Raw genomic sequence first — 19,335 nt, 5'->3', positions numbered from 1 at the left:
GCTGCCACGGCATTTCAAAGGGGAGGCACATGCGATTAATCGCGATTAAATTTTTTAATCGCTTGACAGCCCTAGTTTTTTATGAAATTCATGGCAGCGGTGGCAGCCTTCCTGCACAAAAACTGGGTGAAGGTCTTTCCATACTTGGACTACTGGCTTACCAAAGGTAAGTGCAGGGCATAAGTCCTAAAGTGCATAGCAATTGTAAAGTCCATATCTGCACATCTCAGCCTCATTCTAAACACTACCACATTTGTCCCTACATGAAGAATCGAGTTCGTTGGGTGACTGCTTCCCTACCTGATGCATGCTTCCAGACCGTGGTGAGATGATCAATGGGCCCCTTCAGGGCCTGGCCACCACTGTGTGAAACTGAGATTCTTAATCCACATGGCCTCCTGTGTTCGTGCTGCATCATGCCCAGTTATGCCTTTGCCCACTGCAGGCATTGTTAGCATCAGTGTTCAAGATTTCCAGAGACTTTATGAACAGTGCTTGAAAGACATTCCAGGCTGACACACAGTGTGCATGCTTATTCTATCTGTAGAATATAGATAGGGACCCCACACCTTGAAAAACCTCTAGGTACAGGTAAATGTCCATTTCTGGTTTTATGATGAACTTCAGAAGCTATTGCTTTTTGTAGCAACACTGTATGTTGAAAAAACATTGCTATGGGCCATGTGACTGAGATATGGAGGTGTGTGAAAAGCCCCAAATGTAAGTTCTTAAACATGTATCTACTTCCACTATGCATTCATATGACTTGTATGTGTGCCATGTTTGCAGATGCAAGGGCAGACTGCACCTGCTCCAACTCGAGGCACTACCAAGCACAGTGGAGGCAGTGGGGATGATGTTGAGGAAGGAGAAGAGCAAGAGGATATAGGGAATGATGTTGTGGATCTTCTGCCAAGAGCAGAGATTAGGTGAGTTTAGATTCAATAAACAAAGGACTGATTCTGCTGCTACATATTCTAAAATGAGCAACTTTGTATCCTAAGTGTTTTTTTTCTCTGTTTTGGTTCACTCCTGGCCTTTGAAAGGCAGTCAGAGTTTAAGGTTCATGTGTGGTGCTCTTATAATACAAAATGATACTGAATTTCAGGGATTGCTCTTTTTTTCCTACAGTGATAAGATTACAGATGAATTGGTATCTAAGATCGGGGACAAAAACTGGAAGATCCGAAAGGAGGGTCTGGATGAAGTGACAAGCATCATTAATGATGCCAAATTCATACAGCCAAATATAGGAGAACTTCCAGCTGCCTTGAAGTGTCGTCTCAATGACTCCAATAAAATCTTGGTATGCTACTAAAAATCCTCATGTCTGAAGCAAAGTCCTGTTCTACTCCCTTCAGACTATTATTTAACCCGCTTCCATTCTTTCGTGGATTGGGGACTTAAAAAGTCAATCATTGTTTCATCCATGAAAGATTTTTTTTTATTCAAGTCTGTATATTAGACCATTAAAATAGACAGCTAGTCAATTAATGAAATGGGTCGTTCTAGAGCCTCTATCTGCTATTTCCCAGTTTTTAGAGGCATTTTTATTCACATTGGTATGTAAAGACCCCACAAACAAGAAGGATGATCCAGCTGTCTATGTACAAAATAAGCTGCTATTTAATTTTTAAATTAATAATAAATGCAACACCAGGAGAATAAAAGCCTTTTTTAGGCAAAAGTGACTTTTTACACTGGTATCACTTTAAATCTACATGAAACACAGCAATAACTTTGCTTATTCATGGCATAAACTATTTCTTGCTATCCTATGGAAGTGAATGTGGGACTAGGCATGGACTCATAGCCCTTCAAGAGATAGTATCGATAAACCTTAATACCACCATCATGTTGCTATTCTGTTTGTAGTTGGGGATGGAGAGTTTGAGTATAAGCACCTAATAATGTGTTCAGTTTAAAAAAAAAAAAAATTCTCATCCAGGTTCAACAAACACTGAGCATTCTCCAGCAGTTAGCCACAGCAATGGGCCCAAACATCAGGCAACATGTGAAAAGCCTGGGCATTTCCATCATCACAGTCCTTGGGGACAGTAAGGTAGGTCCTCCTGTCTGTCGTCGTCTTTAGGAGTGCAGGCTCTTCCTCAGTATACTTTACAGTACACTGGGAGCAATCTTCAATGTTTGATTTAAATTGGCCTAGATATTCAGAGGCAGGTGAGCATTTAGATAAGTTTCAGTAGCTTTCTGAATGCTGGGCAGAGCTTTGTCTTCCAAATTACAGTAGTTATCATATCTGAAAATATGAATACTGTCTGTACTGTGGTTAAAATAGTAGCTTACTTGTTCAATGTTTGATGTACAATATAGTTCATCTTTGTATGTATAGTGTGTCCAGCTCTTCATCTTAAATTGATTTTTTCATAAGCTCCACTTATCAGTGTAGAAAATGCTGTCCTAATACTGCTATCCTAGTTCTGCCCATGCGTCCCTGGTTTTTCTTTTTGTCCCCAGTAATTATTTGGCATTCTGGGCTCTGTGGACTCCCTGTAGGCTGGGGAGAAGTCCTTTAGATCCGGGACCTCCCGGAATATAATAGGACTGCTAACCTGAGCTGTTAAGTTGGTTTGCTGTGCAGGAATCCGTGCCAGGCCTAGCTCTCTGGGTAGAGTTATCGCTTATGCTGCTCCAATGTTGGAACATTTCCCCAGGCGATGAGCAGTTTTCTGTACTGTCTTAAGTTGTGAAGAATCCTGCTAACATGGGCCGTCTTGGAATGTGTCTGAAAAAAGAGATCTTAACAGTTCTAAACATGACTCTTTTTTACAGACAAAAGTATTTTTGCATGTTGGTTTGGAGTTTATTTTTGATGTGGCTCTACTTTAAGTTCTGTTTTGTTGAGAGCGAGAAGTGCATTTAATAGATTGAAGTAAATACGATCTAATTTGTTAGAACTTACTTCTACCTTGCCTTTTCCATAAACTCTGATATACTTGAAAAGTGGTGTAAACTAGCAGCTTAAGAGCATGCTGTTGCCCTTCCCTTTTTAGGTGTAATTGGAAAGAATTGGGTCATGCTGCGTGTGATAGCATTCTTCTTGACCTCAGCTGTTATGGGTATACCTGGGTTTTGGCAGTTCATAGAAGTATAGGGCTGGAAGAGACCTCCAGAAGTCCTCTAGTCCAGCTTCCTTTGCTGAGGCAGGACCAAGTAGACTATTCCTGACAGGCATTTATATAATCTGTTCTTAAAAACCTTCAATTATTGTGATTCCACCACCTCCTTTGGAAGCCTAGTCCAGTGCTTAACTATCCTTATAGTTAGACAGGTTACATAGTTTGGAAAATCTTTCTAAGACTTCCTTGCTGCAGATTCAACCTGTTACCACTTTCCATCTTCAGTGAACTTGGAGAACAATATCACAACTGAAGTATTCTTTATCGCAATCCTTAATATATTTGAAGACTATCGTTAGGTACCTGCTGAATCCCCCCTTTTTTTAAAATATACCCAGTTTTTAATCTTTTCTTATAGATCACGGTTTTTTTAATCTTCATCAGTTTTATTGCTGTCTTCTTTCCAGTTTGTCCCTAACTTTCTTAAAGTGTACCATCCAGAATTGGACACAGTAGTCCAGAAGAGCCTGACCAGTACAGAGTAGAAAAGAACAGTTACTTCCGAAATATCATATATATCACTTGTTTTAATACACCCCAGAATATTAGCTTTTTTTCATAACTGCATCACGTTAGCTTATATTTAGGGCCCTACCAAATTCAAAATCCATTTTGATCAATTTCACTCGCAGGATTTTAAATATCATGAATTTAAAGATTTTAGCGGTTTTAAATCTGAAATTTCATGGTGTTGTAATTTAAGGTTCCTTGCCCTAGAACGTGTGGAGTGGCGGGGTTACAGTGTTTGCTACTTTTATTTCTGTGTTGCTGCTGGCAGCAGTGCTGACTTCAGAGTTTGGCAGCATGGTATCCAGGGTTCCAGCTCTGAAGGCACAACTGTGACTAGCAGCAGTGCACAAGTAAGGATGGCACGATATGGTATTGCCACCATAACTTCTACACTGCTATTGGTGAGGCATTTATTTGAGTTGGGTGACCAGCCAACAGCTGCCACTCTTTAGCTGCCCGGCAATGCAGGTGTGACAATACTGCAATCCCCCTATAATAACCTTGCGACACACCCACATACACATTAATTTAAGGCCCTACTCATATTCAGTTTGTGCTCCACAATAAACTGGCCTACCTCCTGCTCCTTTTCAGTATCTCCTGATCCTGCCTGGATTCATAAACATGATAAACCTGTTTTTATATTCATGTAAATAATTATAACCTCCTTCTTTAGTTCTCTTAGGAGCTGTGGGTTTGAGATTATCCTTTCACTAGGGAGGAGCAGCAGACAAAATGTTCCTATTCCTTTTCTGCATCAGGCTTTAGCTAAACATGGCTGCTGACTAGTGTATTATGCCTATTTTTCAGTAACTTATCCATGTCTGCTTAGAGTAAGTTGCATTTTGTGATACTGAGACTTGGGTTTCTTGGAAGTGAACAGATGTGAATTCTAGAGTCCTTAGTGCAGGATGATATAATCTTTGTTGGAAAGGGTGATCCCAGAATCTCCCCAGTTTCTATATTCTTGCTACAGAACAACGTACGTGCTGCTGCCCTGGCTACTGTGAATGCCTGGACAGAACAGACTGGTATGAAAGAATGGTTGGAAGGAGAGGATCTGTCTGAGGAGCTCAAAAAAGAAAACCCTTTCTTGAGACAAGAGGTAAAGATTGGTACTATGCACCTGAGTTTGTTCTTTATACCATTTGAATGCATCTTAGCCACAGTTTGAGCGCAACTATAGAAATAAAGGGTTGAGGCTAGTGCAGAGTACAGTAACTGAGCACCTTATCATGAGGATAATGTGTAATTCAGTTTGTGTACTGACTTGTAACATTAAATAGGAAAATTTAACAAAGATGGTAAAAGGATTTAAAAAGAGAAATCCTAAAATGTTACTTCTCTCAAAGGAGTCTTCCTTTATTCTTGCAAGCAAAGCTGAGATTTTGGGGTGTTGCCTGAGCCAGGGATGCTGCAAGTACAACTCACTGATCAAGAGTAATTAACTCTGAAATGCTGCCCCATTTTTAACTTGGAGTAGGAGTCATGATGGAGCCTAGCCACTTGAGTCAAATTACTTATATACTGGGATATGTAGTCTTTGTGGGCTGCACTTTAGTGTTTAAGATCTGGGTGGTTGCAAATTGTGACAATCTGAGTCTTGGTGCTCTCAACTAAATCTACACAAATTCTGCTCCTGTAAAAACTGCAGGTGACTCTCTACCACAATGCATATTTCAAACATTAGTTACATTCTAAAAAGCAAAACTAACCTGTGCTATCTCCTTCCAGCTTCTGGGCTGGTTAGCTGACAAGCTGCCTACCCTCCGTTCTGTTCCTTCTGATTTGCTTTTGTGTGTGCCTCACCTGTACTCCTGCCTGGAGGATCGAAATGGAGATGTGCGTAAAAAAGCACAAGATGCCCTGCCATTTTTTATGATGCATCTTGGTTTTGAGAAGATGGCCAAAGCTACTTGCAAGCTGAAGGTATTTTGTTAGACTCTTACCTGAGGAAGAAGGCAGAGTATAAATGAGCTTGAGTGAAAGTGTGCATAATACCTGTGGCAAAGGTCTGACTCACTAGTGACCTTGTGAATGACTTTGAGCCGTATAAGCTCTCGGGAATCACTGCTGATTTCATTTGTGAAATAATTGACCTTCAATAAGTGTGACTGAAGCTATTACATGTTCCACATTGCCACTTCTAATTCTCCAAAGCCACTGCTCTTCTGGCTAAAATATCTTGCACACTGCACTTTTAAACTGCAGCCATTTATCTCATGTTCATAGCCTATGGCATGGCATATCTGTATAATAATCTCTTTCTCTCTAGCCAACTTCCAAAGATCAGGTATTGGCCATGCTAGAAAAAGCCAAAGCTATTATGCCAGCCAAACCTGCTGCTCCTGCTAAGACATCTTCCAGAGCAGTAGGAGCAGCTCCAGCCAAATTCCAGTCTGCATCAGGTAATCTATCTCATCATGCTGGATAATGTATTGGAAAGCATCATTTCCTTTGAAAAGAGTAATTGGAAGGCCAATACTGAAACTTCAGTGTTACACTAGTGTGAAAGGTGTGTGTGTAAGACATAGACCCTTTCAGGATAGCTTTGTTTTAAGAAGCATGAAATGAGGATATAGGGGATAAGAATGAGTCTGTAAAGTCTCCTATCAGGTAGTAAGTTGAATGTCAGGGGAAGACAAGTTTCATTTGGGGCAGATGCTTTTCATTGGAATACAGAAGCAAACCAGTTAATCACAGGGTTGTGGTGTGATACTGGTAAATCACAAGGAAGTCAAGTCATTAAAATTTTTCTACTGTGGAATTAGTCACTACCTAGTCTGAAAAGCTTTTTAAGGACAATTTCCTGTTGGTGAATGGACTCAATTTTGCAAAATATGTTTGAAATCTCTTGTTTCCAAGCACCTGCGGAAGAATCAGGGTCTAGTACTATGGAGAACAAGACTGACCCCAAAAAGGCCAAAGCAGGAGGAGCTGCATCTAAAACTAAGGTACAGTGACACCGCCACTCAGACTCATGAGCCAGGTTCTGGTTGGGGATTATTAAAGCTTGATAGTGAAGCACTTAATGCTTTTACAGAGATGGCCTGTGCAAACCTATAAGAATTTTAATGCTTTGAATTGAAATATGCTCTTCATGTCTGTAGTTCTGATTGTGCTCCTATAGTTGTTTTTATTCAGTCCTACTTAATAGGCTTGCCATGGTCTGAAATTCAGATAACTGGGTCTTGAACTTTTTACTGTAAACCTTCTTGGCTTCTTTTATCTAATATGGTCTGTATTTAAAATGTATCTTGATGAACTGTTTTGTGTACAATTCCAATTCGATAACCTCTAGTTTTAAACAGTAATTTTGAATCCACACACTAGAGAAATTCCCATCTTTAGTCCCCCACATCCAAAGGTATATCTCAGCACAGTGAACAACAGGGATGGTTGAGGATATAGTTGGTTGTACCTGAACTCCCATTAGTGTATCTTTTAAACATTCTGTCAATTTGCTATTGAATTTACCGGAGAAGTGGGGCAGCTCCAGGTATTGGGTGCTACTGAAACTATGACAGTCCAACTAGGTACATATCTGGAACAGGAAAAACATCAGAGGTTAAGTTGTCTTCATAAACCTGCAGCCACTGTATTCCTGCAGCCACTGTAATCCTTCATGTAAACTCTTTCAAATAAACTAGAATGAACACTTTTGAGTGCACAGCAGGCTTGGAGGCTTCAGGTCTAATGGGAGCGATTTAGAGTTGTATGTTGAGTTGTCTAACGATCAAGCCTTTTCTGTGGCCTGTTGCAGCAGTCTGATGGTAATAACAGTATGTCGAAGGGCAATACCAGCCTCTCCAAGGCTAATACAAGCCTCACCAAAGACAGTACCAGTCTGACAAAGAACAAACCCATCAAGCAGGTACCAAGTTAGTTGAGAGCCCTCCTCCCCTTAGGTGATTGGTGCACTGGCCAAGTCTGAAGCGTCCTCTCACCAAAGGCTATTCCATCCACACTTTGCCATGGGTTTTGCTTCCACACCACCAGAGCATGTACCTGAGGATTCTAACCACTTTTAGCAGCTTCTACTTGGGTCTCATACACATGACTAGCATGAGGTCGGGGTACTGTCTGTCTGTCATCACTTGGAATGAAGGGTTGTGTATAGTTTTTTGCAGTGGTTTCTGCTCAGTACCACTTCTACTTTTTCAGGGTACGCAAGGGAAGAAGGTACCAAGCAAGCCCAACCTGAAAGAAGATGACGACAGATCAGGTCCTATTTTTATTATAGTCCCAAATGGGAAAGAACAGAGAATGAAAGATGAGAAAGGATTGAAGGTAAGAGGGAGCTTAAGAGCATGCTCAGTTATACAGATTTAGGCCATAAAGGAAGTACATTCTATTACCTATGAGCTTAAAGTTACACCTTATGTACAATAAGAATCCAATCTTCATTTGATACTTCTAAGCTAAGGACCAAATATTATAGGCTATTGACAAGGTCTTCGGTCTCTGTAAGAAAGCAAAAACTGTTTCCTAAGAAGTAGCAGAAGCCTAATTGCTTTAGCGCACACTTAAAACTAGATTGGACCAAATAAAAAGTACAATATGTAACAAACCTGGCCATGCTCTGGGAGATGGACAAGGTGACCTAAGAGACTCCATAGCTTTTATTTCTTTATTCTAACAAGTATCTATTGCCAGACTTTTCTCCTAACAAATCTTAATTTGCAGACTTTCTTTGGAAACCTATACTTTCTCAATTCTCTGATAATGGTTGTGCCTCCAAGTGGTTTATATGGGTACATATCCATAGACCTGGTTTAAAAATGAGGTGTTTTGACTTGGACAACCTAAAGTATTAACACTAACTTGCTTTCAAATGCACTGAATCGAAACACGTGCATTTTTTTTGGTGGGAGGAGGGAATTTGGAATTCTCTGAACCTGTTCTATCAACTCAGTAACAAGTAGTATATTGCTAGCCTTGAGTTACAAGTACTCTTTTTTGTTTCTTGTTTTATAGGTGCTGAAGTGGAACTTTACTACCCCCCGTGATGAATATATAGAGCAGCTAAAGACTCAGATGTCCACCTGTGTTGCTCGATGGCTACAGGATGAGATGTTTCATACAGATTTTCAGCACCACAACAAGGCACTGGCTGTGATGGTAGAGGTGAGTCAACAATAAAACATTGGATGTCCTTTGCCATGTTCAACTATTACAGCAGTGTAAAATCAAGTTAGGAGTTCTTTCTAAGTGGGCAATAAGTTGAGTCTTCATGGTACTGTTTTGAGCACACAGTTCTCAAGTTAAAAGCCTTTAAGAGGACACTTTCAGAAGAACAATACAACTTAGTATTAATCTCTTTTGCTGAGGGAAGGGGGATGCTGCTGCTCTGAATTTGATTAGTGAAATCTAGTAGCAAGTGGGACAGTTAAGAACCTAAAAACAGCTATACTGGGTCAGACCAAACGTCCATCCAGCCCAGTCGAACAATAGTTGCCAATGCCAGGTGTCCCAAAGGGATTGAACAAAATAGGTAATCCCCAAGAGATCTATCCCCTGTCACCCTTTCCCAACTTCTGATAAACAGAGGCTAGGGACATCATTCCTGCCCATTCTGGCTAATAGCTGTTGATCAACCTATCTTCCATTAACTTATCTAGTTCTTTTTTGAATCCTGTTCAAGTCCTGGTCTCTACAACATTCTCTGGCAAGGAGTTCCACAGGTTGACTGGTCAGTACTAAAGAGAGTTCCTTTGGTTTGGTTTGAACCTACCTATTAATTTCATTTCATAATCCCTAGTTCTTGTGTTATGGGAACAGGGAAAAAAATTATTTACTTATTTTACTTTCTCTACACCAATCATTTTATAGACCTTTCATATCTGCTCCTCCCTCCCCATCTCCTCTTTTCTAAGCTTAAAAAGTCCTAGTTTTTATTAATCTCTTCTATACGGTAGCCATTCCATATCCCTAATCATTTTTGTTGCCCTATTCTGAACAGTTTCCAATGCCAAGAGATTTTTTTTTAGATGAGTCATGGAGTATTCAAGATGTGGGCATACCAAGGATTTATATAGAGGCAGTAAGATATTCTCTCTGCCCTTTTTAATTCATAACATTCTGATTGCTTTTTTTAACTTCTATTCCACATTGAGTAGATGTTTTCAGAGAACTATTCACAGTAACGCTAAGATCTCTCTCGAGTGGTAATAGCTAATTTATTCTCCATTTTATAACATATAGTTAGGATTATGTTTTCTAATATGTATTTTTTTGCATTTATCAGCATTAAAATTCACCTGTCATTTTTGTTCCCCAGTAACCTAGTTTTGTGAGATCCTTTTCAAGCTCTTCAGTCTGCTTTGGACTTTCCTATCTTGAGCAGTTTAGCATGAGTTGCAAATTTTGCCACCTCACTGTTTACCCCTTTCTCTCTCTCATTTATGAATATGTTGAAGAGGATTGGTCCCAGTGCAGACTTCTGTGGAACACCACTAGTTCTCTTTCCATTCTGAAAATTGATAATTGATTTCTACCTTTTATTTCCTCACTTTTAACCAGTTATCAATCAACAAGAGGTCTTTCCTCCTTATTCCATGCCAGGTTATATTGCTTAAGGGCCTTTAGTGAGAGACATTATCAAAGAGTTTCTGAAAATCTAAGTACACTACATCTGTTAGATGCCCCCTCTCCCCCCACCCCATCCACATGCCTATTGATCCCTTCAAGGAATTCTAGTAGATTGTTGAGGCATGATTTCCCTTCACAGAAACAATGTTGACTTCTCTCAACCGATTATGTTCATGTATATGTTTGACAATTCTGTTTTTAGTATAATTTCAACCACTCTGCCCAGTACTAAAGTTAGACTTACCAGCCTGGAATTGCCAGGATCACCCCTAGAACCCTTTTTAAAAATTGGCATCACATTAGCTATCCTTCAGTCATTACACACAGAAGATGATTTGAAGGATAGATTACAAACCACAGTTAGTAGTTCTGCAATTTTCACATTTCCATATAAGCACTTTAAAAACACTGCATTGTTTAGCTGTCAGCCATTACTTGATGTGACTTGATGGACTCAGTTTCGTTTGACTGTTTCTCATCAGATCTTTCCAGTTTTTTTAATCATCTTTCATCCTCTCCTCTTCCTCCTAGGACATGGAGAATCTCTAATAGAGCCTCCCCTAAGAGATGTCTCTGTCTGATCCATGTGTTCCTCTGCACTGGTCAGCTTCCCTCAGCCTTTAGTTTAAAAAATGGTCTACGAGCTTTCTGATTTTAAGTGCCAGCAATCTGATTCCATTTTGATTTAGGTGGAGCCCACCCTTTCTGTATAGGCTTCCCCTTTTCCCAAAAGTTTTCCAAATTTACAGTAAATCTAAACCCTTCCTCCTTACACCATCTCATCCACACAATGAGATCCTGCAGTTCTGCCTGTCCACTTGATCCTGCACATGGACCTTGAAGCATTTCAGAGAATGCTACCATAGAGGTCCTAGATTTCAGTCTTTCCTAGCAGCCTAAATTTTGGCCTCTAGGATCTCTCTCATATCCTTTCCGGTGTCATTGATATCTACATGTCCCACAACTGCTGTCTCCTCCCCAGCACTACACATACACCTAACTAGATGTCTCAAGATATCCACAACTTTGCACCAGGCAGGCAAGTCCCACACAATTTTCCTGGTCATCGCCAACCCAACTGTCTGTTTTTAATAATTGAATCCCTTTTACTAACAGTATCAGAGGGATAGCCGTGTTAGTCTGAATCTGCCAAAGCGACAAGGAGTCCTGTGGCACCTTATAGACTAACTGAAGTGTAGGAGCATAAGCTTTCGAGGGCAAAGACCCACTTCGTCAGATGCATGTATCTTACTACATGCATCTGACGAAGTGGGTCTTTGCCCTCGAAAGCTTATGCTCCTACACTTCAGTTAGTCTATAAGGTGCCACAGGACTCCTCGTCGCTTTTACTAACAGCTATCTTTTACTATCACCTGTCTTTTTCTAACAACTGGATTTCCCTCATCCAGAGAGGATATCACAACATCATCTGGAAGGAGAGTCCCAACTATGGGCTCATTTCTCCTTCTCTGATCCTTTCACCCTCCTCATCAGCACAGAGGCTGTCTGACCAGGAGTGGGACTGTTCTACTGTGTCTTGGAAAGTCTCATCTGTATACCTCTCTGCTTCCCTTAGCTCCTCCAAATCAGCAACTCTGGTCTCTAATAAATTAGGTGATTTTTGGTTTCAGCTTTCACTAAAGAATGCTGACTATATCTAGCCTTGTCTAAACTTCCCCTCTAAACTCCCTCATAATAGTCCTCTATTAGCTACTCCTGTATGCTAGCTCCTCGGGTAAGTTAAGAATGGGCTTTTTATAACCCTGGCCTTTCTGAGTAGCCTCTTCCTTTCCCTTCCCTCCTCTCCTCTCCCCTCCCCCCACTCAGTTAAGGCTTGATGGGTGAGAAATGGATTAGGTATCAAAGCCTCACTACAAAGCTTTGAACCTTGCCTAGCAGTCCACTAGCCTTAGCTCACGTACCTCTACACAAGTTCAGCACACAGTATCTTTCAGGCAAGGAGCAAATTGGTTAGTGTTTAATTGAGGGGATCTCACTAAGGCAGGCATGTCCAAAGTCCGGCCCGCGGGCCAATTGCGGCCCGTGTTCCGGTTTAATACGGCCCCCCGGGTAATTTGGCAATATCTATCTTTTATGGCCCCCAACGAATCCATATGTATTGAGATGAATACATTGTAAAATCTCAGTTAATGTCAGTTGGTCTAAATCAGTTATAAATATATTTGGACTCAACATGTATACTTGGTGTTATGTTCCTGTTCATATTTTTTGAACTTAAAAGTTGACAGACAACCTTTATTACCAATAATATGTAATGTACTTTACAATGTTCCTGACATATATTTCAGCTTCCTGGATTTTTTTTTTTCATCTGGCCTTCAGATATGAAAGGCAGAGTGATTTAACACCTGTTTAGATTTGTCATCCATGTGACGAAATGAAAAGTATGCCGTTTGCAATAAACTTTGCATAAAATAGTTAATTTGCATTTAATTTTAATGGTTCAAAGAATGTCAGGCAAAATGGTCGGCCCTCACGCATGTTCACTTCATCAAATCTGGCCCTCTTTGAAAAAAGTTTGGACACCCCTGCACTAAGGCTTATGAATCGCTACAACAGGAAGCCACCACCTATAAATACATTATCCTGGGTCAGACATTTTTTTATTATACTTTGCCCTTTCCCTCACCATTGTTCCCTGGGCCGTTCCATTTATGTATTTTGATCCTACACAGCCTGATACATTTTTTCCCTTACATTCCAAGCACTTGGAGAGTGAAAAAGATGGCGTCATCAGCTGCCTGGATCTGATCTTGAAGTGGCTCACCCTACGGTTCTTTGATACCAACACAAGTGTTCTGATGAAGGCCCTTGAGTACCTTAAATTGCTTTTCACCTTGTTGAGGCAAGAAGAGTATCACCTTACTGAGAACGAGGCATCCTCTTTCATCCCATATCTTATCCTGAAGGTATTACATCCCGAGGGAAATTGATATGATGTGTCCCTGGACACTAGCTAATGCTGTAGTTATTCTGTTCTGTACTGCTTTGCGGAAGTTGCTTTTGAATAGCAAGGGTGTGTATGTAGTTGGGTTTTTGAGTGTACACCTGGTATCATGGCAGATTAACTGGTACAGTATGCTGATGGATGGCATGGAGTGTTTAAAAGCATTTGTCCTGCTTTCTTTTCTCTCTGATCATCATCCTCCTCTTTTCCTCCCAGGTTGGGGAACCGAAAGATGTTATCCGCAAAGATGTGCGTGCTATCCTGAATAGGATGTGCTTGATCTATCCAGCCAGCAAGATGTTCACTTTCATCATGGAGGGAACAAAGTCCAAAAACTCCAAACAGCGGGCAGGTAGGGAATAACATTATTTGCCTGCAGAACTTGTGGCATTCCATTGTACACATCAGACTCATTTCAGAATGTACTATGGGTCAGGATATACTGACAACACTTTTTCTGAAGTCTGAGTGTTTTGCTTACCCCTGATATTTTCCCCCTTTACTAACATGCACGCTCCCTGCCTGAGCCATAAACAGTATGTCTCAAGCAGATTCACTGTTGTCTCTGACAGATCTGCCAATAAGAGTGATTAGGAAAAAGTGTTAATCACTTTTGTCTAACCCAACATCACACATGCACAAATGGTTAAACTGTGCAGCTTTCATTGATTTACCTTCCTACCAGTCGCTCTGTTCCTATCCTGAAGTATTATGGAAAACAAATGAACCTTTCATACTGCAGAACTGCCTCAAATCAACCCTTCCCCCACCATAGAACCGTGCATTGGATTTGAAGCTTCACTTAAAGAGTTTAGCCCCTGGTTGTGAAGAGAACTTTTGGAATATAAGTAGTGGAAGGTTGTGTTTTGAGAATCTGCCAGCAACCTGAAACAGCTGTATGAACTGTCCCTATTTATCTCTTTGTGATCAACTAATTATTACTTTAGTGATAAATGGTAGAAATTATTTCACTGCTACTCATTTTATCAGAAACATTAATGTGAATATGGAGGGCAAAATTTGGGTGGGGGACTGAGGCAACTGGCTTCTGTTGAGTTGCTGGATAGCAAATGGAAAACTCAAGCACCCTTCGAAACTAAGTTCTCTCTAACTCTGCCCACTGCATAAAGGGAATTTTTGGATTGTCACCAAACTGAGCACTTAGGGTATGTCTAGACTACATGGCTCCGTTGACAGAGCCATGTAGATGAGTTTACTAGACATAGGAAAATGAAGCAGCGATTTAAATAATCGCCGCTTCATTTACATCAAAATGGCCCCTGTGCTGTGCCGATCAGCTGCTTGGCAGCACAGCGTGGTAGTCTGGACGCTCCGCGGTCGAAGAAGGAAGCCTTTGTTGACCGCTCAGGTAAACCTCATTTCACGAGGCATAACGGAGCGGTTGATAAAGGCTTCCCTCTTCGACCGCAGAGCATCCAGACCACCGTGCTGTGCTACCAAGCAGCTGATCAGCACAGCGTGGTGGCCATTTTGATGTAAATGAAGTGGCGATTATTTAAATCGCTGCTTCATTTTCCTATGTCTAGTAAACTCATCTACATGGCTCTGTTGATGGAGCCATGTAGTCTAGACATACCCTTGAATGCCAGACACCAGAGGCATTGCTACAGAATATAGATTTAGGTCACTGCAGAGTATATTGAAATGGGGCACTTGTCTATTTAACTATCTTGGTTGAGTGTCAATTAAAAAAATCTGTTTCTGATCCCTTAGAGTGCCTCGAAGAGCTGGGGTGTCTTGTTGAGTCATATGGCATGAATGTGTGCCAGCCAACTCCTGGCAAAGCATTAAAGGAGATGGCGACTCACATTGGTGACAGGGACAACACTGTTCGCAATGCTGCACTCAACACCATCGTGACTGTCTACAATGTTCACGGGGACCAAGTTTTCAAGCTAATTGGAAACGTGAGTGAATGGAAATGGGAGGAGGTAGCCTGAACTAGCTTTTTATCTTGTGTAAGGGAATCTTTCACACTGAAATGGGTAGTGATCAATCATGGCACATCCTGCTACCGATAGTGGAATAGATGCCAAGAGCTGTATTTATGGTGTCAGTTTGTCTACCGTAACGCTTTATTTAAAAGTTAATTGATTAATTCCACATTATAGGACCTCTAATCTCCAGTAACAATAGGTGGCAAACTAGTATATTGAAGGAATAAGTGGTGATTGTAATTCCTTCATAGAGGACTGTATTGTTTGTAGTGTGATCTGCTTTAGAATGATGTTATGCTACTGGGTGATTTTGGAGGAACCTTGGATGAAGTTCTACACCTTTTAGTGTATTCTAAATGAGGGATAAAACCAGCTGCAGCAATTCTTGTCTTGCTGGCTTATTTTTTAAATGGAAATTCATTTAATCTAACATTTCACTCTAGCCCAGTTATTTCTATTCTGATGCAAGACTCATTCAGTTTCCCTTGGCTCCTTTTGATTGCACCAACTCATTCTATACTTTCAATGGACTGTGGTTGGCATCCCTTGCTCTTCCAGTGCCTATGGCCCCTCATAGCTCTGTCAGTGCACCTCAGTCATGACTTGCATCATCTGTTGCAGGGGGCTGGTAGGGGAAGAGGGTTATTAGAGACAATATTCTGTCTCGTGCTTCAAGTTACTGAAACTATGTAGTAAAGCAATAATGTAAAACAACCATTATAAAAATTCCGCTAACAAATCTAGGATGAAATTTCAAAATTGTGTCTTTAGTGGCAAGAACAACAGATGGGGGGCTTGGAAACCCTCTGTTCTGTTCCCAACTCTAGCCAGCCAGCCAGCATCATCTTTGGCCCAAGTCACATAGCAAATATATGAGAGAAATATGCAATCTTCTATAGTGAAGAATGTTTTCTTCATGGAGTTCTACTTAGAAGAGAACTGTAAGAGCGAGGTAGTATTGTCATTACTTGGCCCCAGTAGCATTGCAACTGCATTTCTACATAATAACAACTGCCTTGGTGACCATTAACTCCTAAAATTTGTCCTTTTTTTTTTTTAAAAAACCACTTTTTTTAAAACAGAGCTTTTCCAGAAAGAATTCAGCAAAAGTTGGTCACATGAAAACCAGGGAATAGTTAAGGTGTGTGGTGATGGAACCTTAACTCTGCCTCTTCAAGCAATGTCCCACTATGTCTATAACATACACATGTGCTGTATTGAACAGGAGCTACTTACACTTGAACCTTTAGCCTACTTCATAAAAAGAACATCACTTTGGCTAAATTTTACAGCACCTTCACTTTTGTGCTTAATACCATCTAATGCTAGCTATACTTCCATTTATCCTTCATTAAATTCAGTTCACACTTATCTCCTCCTACCTAACTGCTCAATCCCCACGGCAAGTAGACCCCAGTACTACATTGCTGATGCAATGCAGTGCTGAAATGAGACCTAGTGTATCTCTCAAGGCCCTTATTAGGGATGTCAGCTATCGTTTAGTTGAATTGTCATGTAACAGCATGAGATCTTAGCATAACTATTTGATAGATCCTGGGGTGGAGCCAGCAGCTAGTGCGCTCCCAACCCCACTCCCGGGGAACCCCCTGCTATCCTTTGTTGCTGATTCTCTATCAGAGGCAGCAGTGTGGATTGGCGTGCGGGAGTTGGTCTGCCGGGAGAGCCAGCTGAAAAATCCGCTCCCTGTGCAGACAGAATGCCTGCCACCTGGCACTATTGCCTCGGATACAGAGGTGGCAGACCGGGGTGCTGTTGGGGACCAACCTCTGAAGGGGGCTCAGACCTCCTGGAGACAGAGGGTGCTGCCAAAGATCAACCTCAGTCCATGACAAGCCCGGGCCATTACTGACAGGCTGCTGTATCTGATAGAGGCAGCAGTGTTGGGGCAGATGGGTCCACAGAGCCAGCGCACAGGAGGAGAGTGCTTCAAATCTGGCTTTCCACGAGTATTGGCTCCAGCCTGCCCCCTCACCTTCCGCACTGCTGCCGCTCTATCTGAGGCAGCAGAGTGGGGGGTGATAGAGGTGGATCCAGTGCTCATGAGGAATCATCTTTAAAGCCAGATCCTCGCAGGCACTGGCTCCTGCTTCCCCCATTGCTGCCTCTGATACTCCTCCTCCCCCAACCCTTACTCTGTGTGAGTGCATGTAGTCGACCAGATTAACCAATTAGCCAGGGTTTATTGGTTAATCATGTAGTAGACTGCACATTGACATCCCTAGTCCTTATCCACCTCTTCTGACCCCTGTGTGAGCCAAAGGTGCTTCTATACATATCCAAAAGTTAACAGTCCTTCCAAGTTGCTCCAACTGTTTCTTCCACTTGTCAGTGTATTTACACAGTGAATGCAGCAGGAGGGCATGCAGATAATTCTGAATGACTTATGACTATATCCAGGCTTGTAGGGGATGGGATGTGAACATATAGTTGCTTGAACATGCACCTTAGTTCCTCACTTCCTGGTTTTCACAAATTCAGATTTTGATGAACTTGATATTCTGAAAGAGCATGAAATACCACAAGGTAATTTTGATGCCCCATTAAGTTTTTTGTTGCCAGGGTTTCCCCATTCTATATAACTAAAAAGGTTTGTGGTTTGGCATTGAGACCTCTCCCTATGAATTATACCATTCTAATTGGCATTCCCCCTCAGATGGTATTTCTAAAGCAATTAAAACATGGAATAGATTGGTATACCAGTGTCAGTGTCTGCACTGTTAGTTGTGCACACTCTGAGGAATTCAGTATTTCACAAGTGTTTGGAGGTCCTATAGGAAGAATGTTATGAGGTGGGCGCCAATCTGCTGCTGCTACCTCTCCCATCTGCTCCTCAGCCTAGTCAATAATAAGGTATTCAAATAAATGTGTTTTGCTTCGGTCACTTATCCCTGGTAATTTTGCTTCCTATGTGAATCAGCTACACTGAAGTTCTCCTACTTTCCCTCCTTTTTGCTTATCCGTTAGTATTTTGAACTACTCCTTGGAATGAGCAGTTGGTTGACTATGCAGAAACAATCTTGAAGTCATCTCTTCTTACTCAAAAGCTCTATTCTCAGAACAACAGGGTTTAGCAGAAAATTGAATTTGCTGGACCTTTCAGCTTCTTAACCTTGGCTTTGCATGGTCAGTGCCCCCAGGGTGGCTGCTTGTGCAATCTTAAAAAGCCCTGCATTTTTAGAGGTGTCCCAAAGTTCAGTGAAGTGGAGAATGCATCTGACAAATGTGAGTATGCAGAAGCAACAATTTATCTGATAATAGTTCCTAGTAAGTAACTTCTTTTCCTGAATCCTTTTAAGTTTTAATAAACTTAAGTCTTATCACTAGAAGATATGGAAGCCAAGCTCCTTTAAGCTAACCTCAGCTTGAATTATTCACACTTGATAAGTCCTCATTAACCACTCCAAGGTAAGAGGGCACCTCTCTTTGTAGGAAGCTGTCAGCACTGCCTGTACTTCTGTCTGGGATCTTGAGTGTGCTTTTATAATTCTCCATCTTGTCTTGCAGGGGTTCCCTTTGCTAAAACTTAATTTGTATACTGTATCTTCTAGCTGTAACGTCTTAACCATGAAAACATTAATTTGGATGACACTTCCCACAGATTCTACCATACTGTGGTTAGTCCTATTCAGGGCCTTAGGTTGCTGGTCTGTTTAGCCTCCCTCTTTTTATCCCATAGCACTATACAGTAACTACAAATAAATGGTGAGACTGTGTACATCATTGATGGCAACTGCAATTCCTGAAACATCTACAATTTGTAGATTGAACTGAAAAGTTGCCTTTCTCTCCCAGCTTTCTGAGAAAGACATGAGCATGCTGGAGGAGAGAATAAAGCGGTCTGCTAAGAGACCAGCTGCTGCTCCAGCAAGGCAGGCAGAAGAGAAACCTCAGCGTGTTCAGAGCACTAATGCTAATACTAGCGTGCTTCGGAAGGGACCGGCTGAGGACATATCTTCCAAACTCAAGTATGTAATGAAATAGTTATGATGATCTATGGCTTCTGCAATGTATGTGCTAAGAACATGGTCCGCAGTGTTTCCTTTGTTGTAGTCATTGTCTTTGCATGTTGTGAAAACTGGGCAGATAATGTTAAAGTATTTGAACCTTTTTTCATTGTTTTGTCTTGTCTGTCTGTCTTGAATCCTTT

At 41.2% G+C, this 19,335-nt stretch overlaps 1 protein-coding gene across 5 annotated transcripts in view; it reads left to right on the top strand.

The window, feature by feature from the left end:
* The window catches only part of CKAP5 (cytoskeleton associated protein 5), a 106,233-nt gene that overhangs the window by 66,954 nt on the left and 19,944 nt on the right, over positions 1–19,335 (top strand). For 4 of the 5 annotated variants that reach the window (XM_075927597.2, XM_075927598.2, XM_075927599.2 and 1 more), the window contains exons 21-34: positions 790–929; positions 1,132–1,306; positions 1,949–2,062; positions 4,627–4,755; positions 5,385–5,579; positions 5,926–6,058; positions 6,516–6,604; positions 7,414–7,524; positions 7,815–7,940; positions 8,628–8,777; positions 12,968–13,171; positions 13,426–13,561; positions 14,944–15,137; positions 18,981–19,153. In XM_075927597.2, coding sequence (XP_075783712.1) covers positions 790–929; positions 1,132–1,306; positions 1,949–2,062; positions 4,627–4,755; positions 5,385–5,579; positions 5,926–6,058; positions 6,516–6,604; positions 7,414–7,524; positions 7,815–7,940; positions 8,628–8,777; positions 12,968–13,171; positions 13,426–13,561; positions 14,944–15,137; positions 18,981–19,153 — 2,069 coding nt within the window. The remainder of the gene's footprint in view (positions 1–789; positions 930–1,131; positions 1,307–1,948; positions 2,063–4,626; positions 4,756–5,384; positions 5,580–5,925; positions 6,059–6,515; positions 6,605–7,413; positions 7,525–7,814; positions 7,941–8,627; positions 8,778–12,967; positions 13,172–13,425; positions 13,562–14,943; positions 15,138–18,980; positions 19,154–19,335) is intronic. The other variant, XM_075927601.2, reaches the window with a different exon arrangement.

This window comes from Pelodiscus sinensis, chromosome 5, assembly GCF_052426305.1.
Source record: "Pelodiscus sinensis isolate ZL-2025 chromosome 5, ASM5242630v1, whole genome shotgun sequence".
NCBI classification, from domain to species: domain Eukaryota; kingdom Metazoa; phylum Chordata; order Testudines; family Trionychidae; genus Pelodiscus; species Pelodiscus sinensis.
Note: the sequence above shows the minus strand (reverse complement) of the source record. Positions and strands in the feature narration are given on the sequence as shown.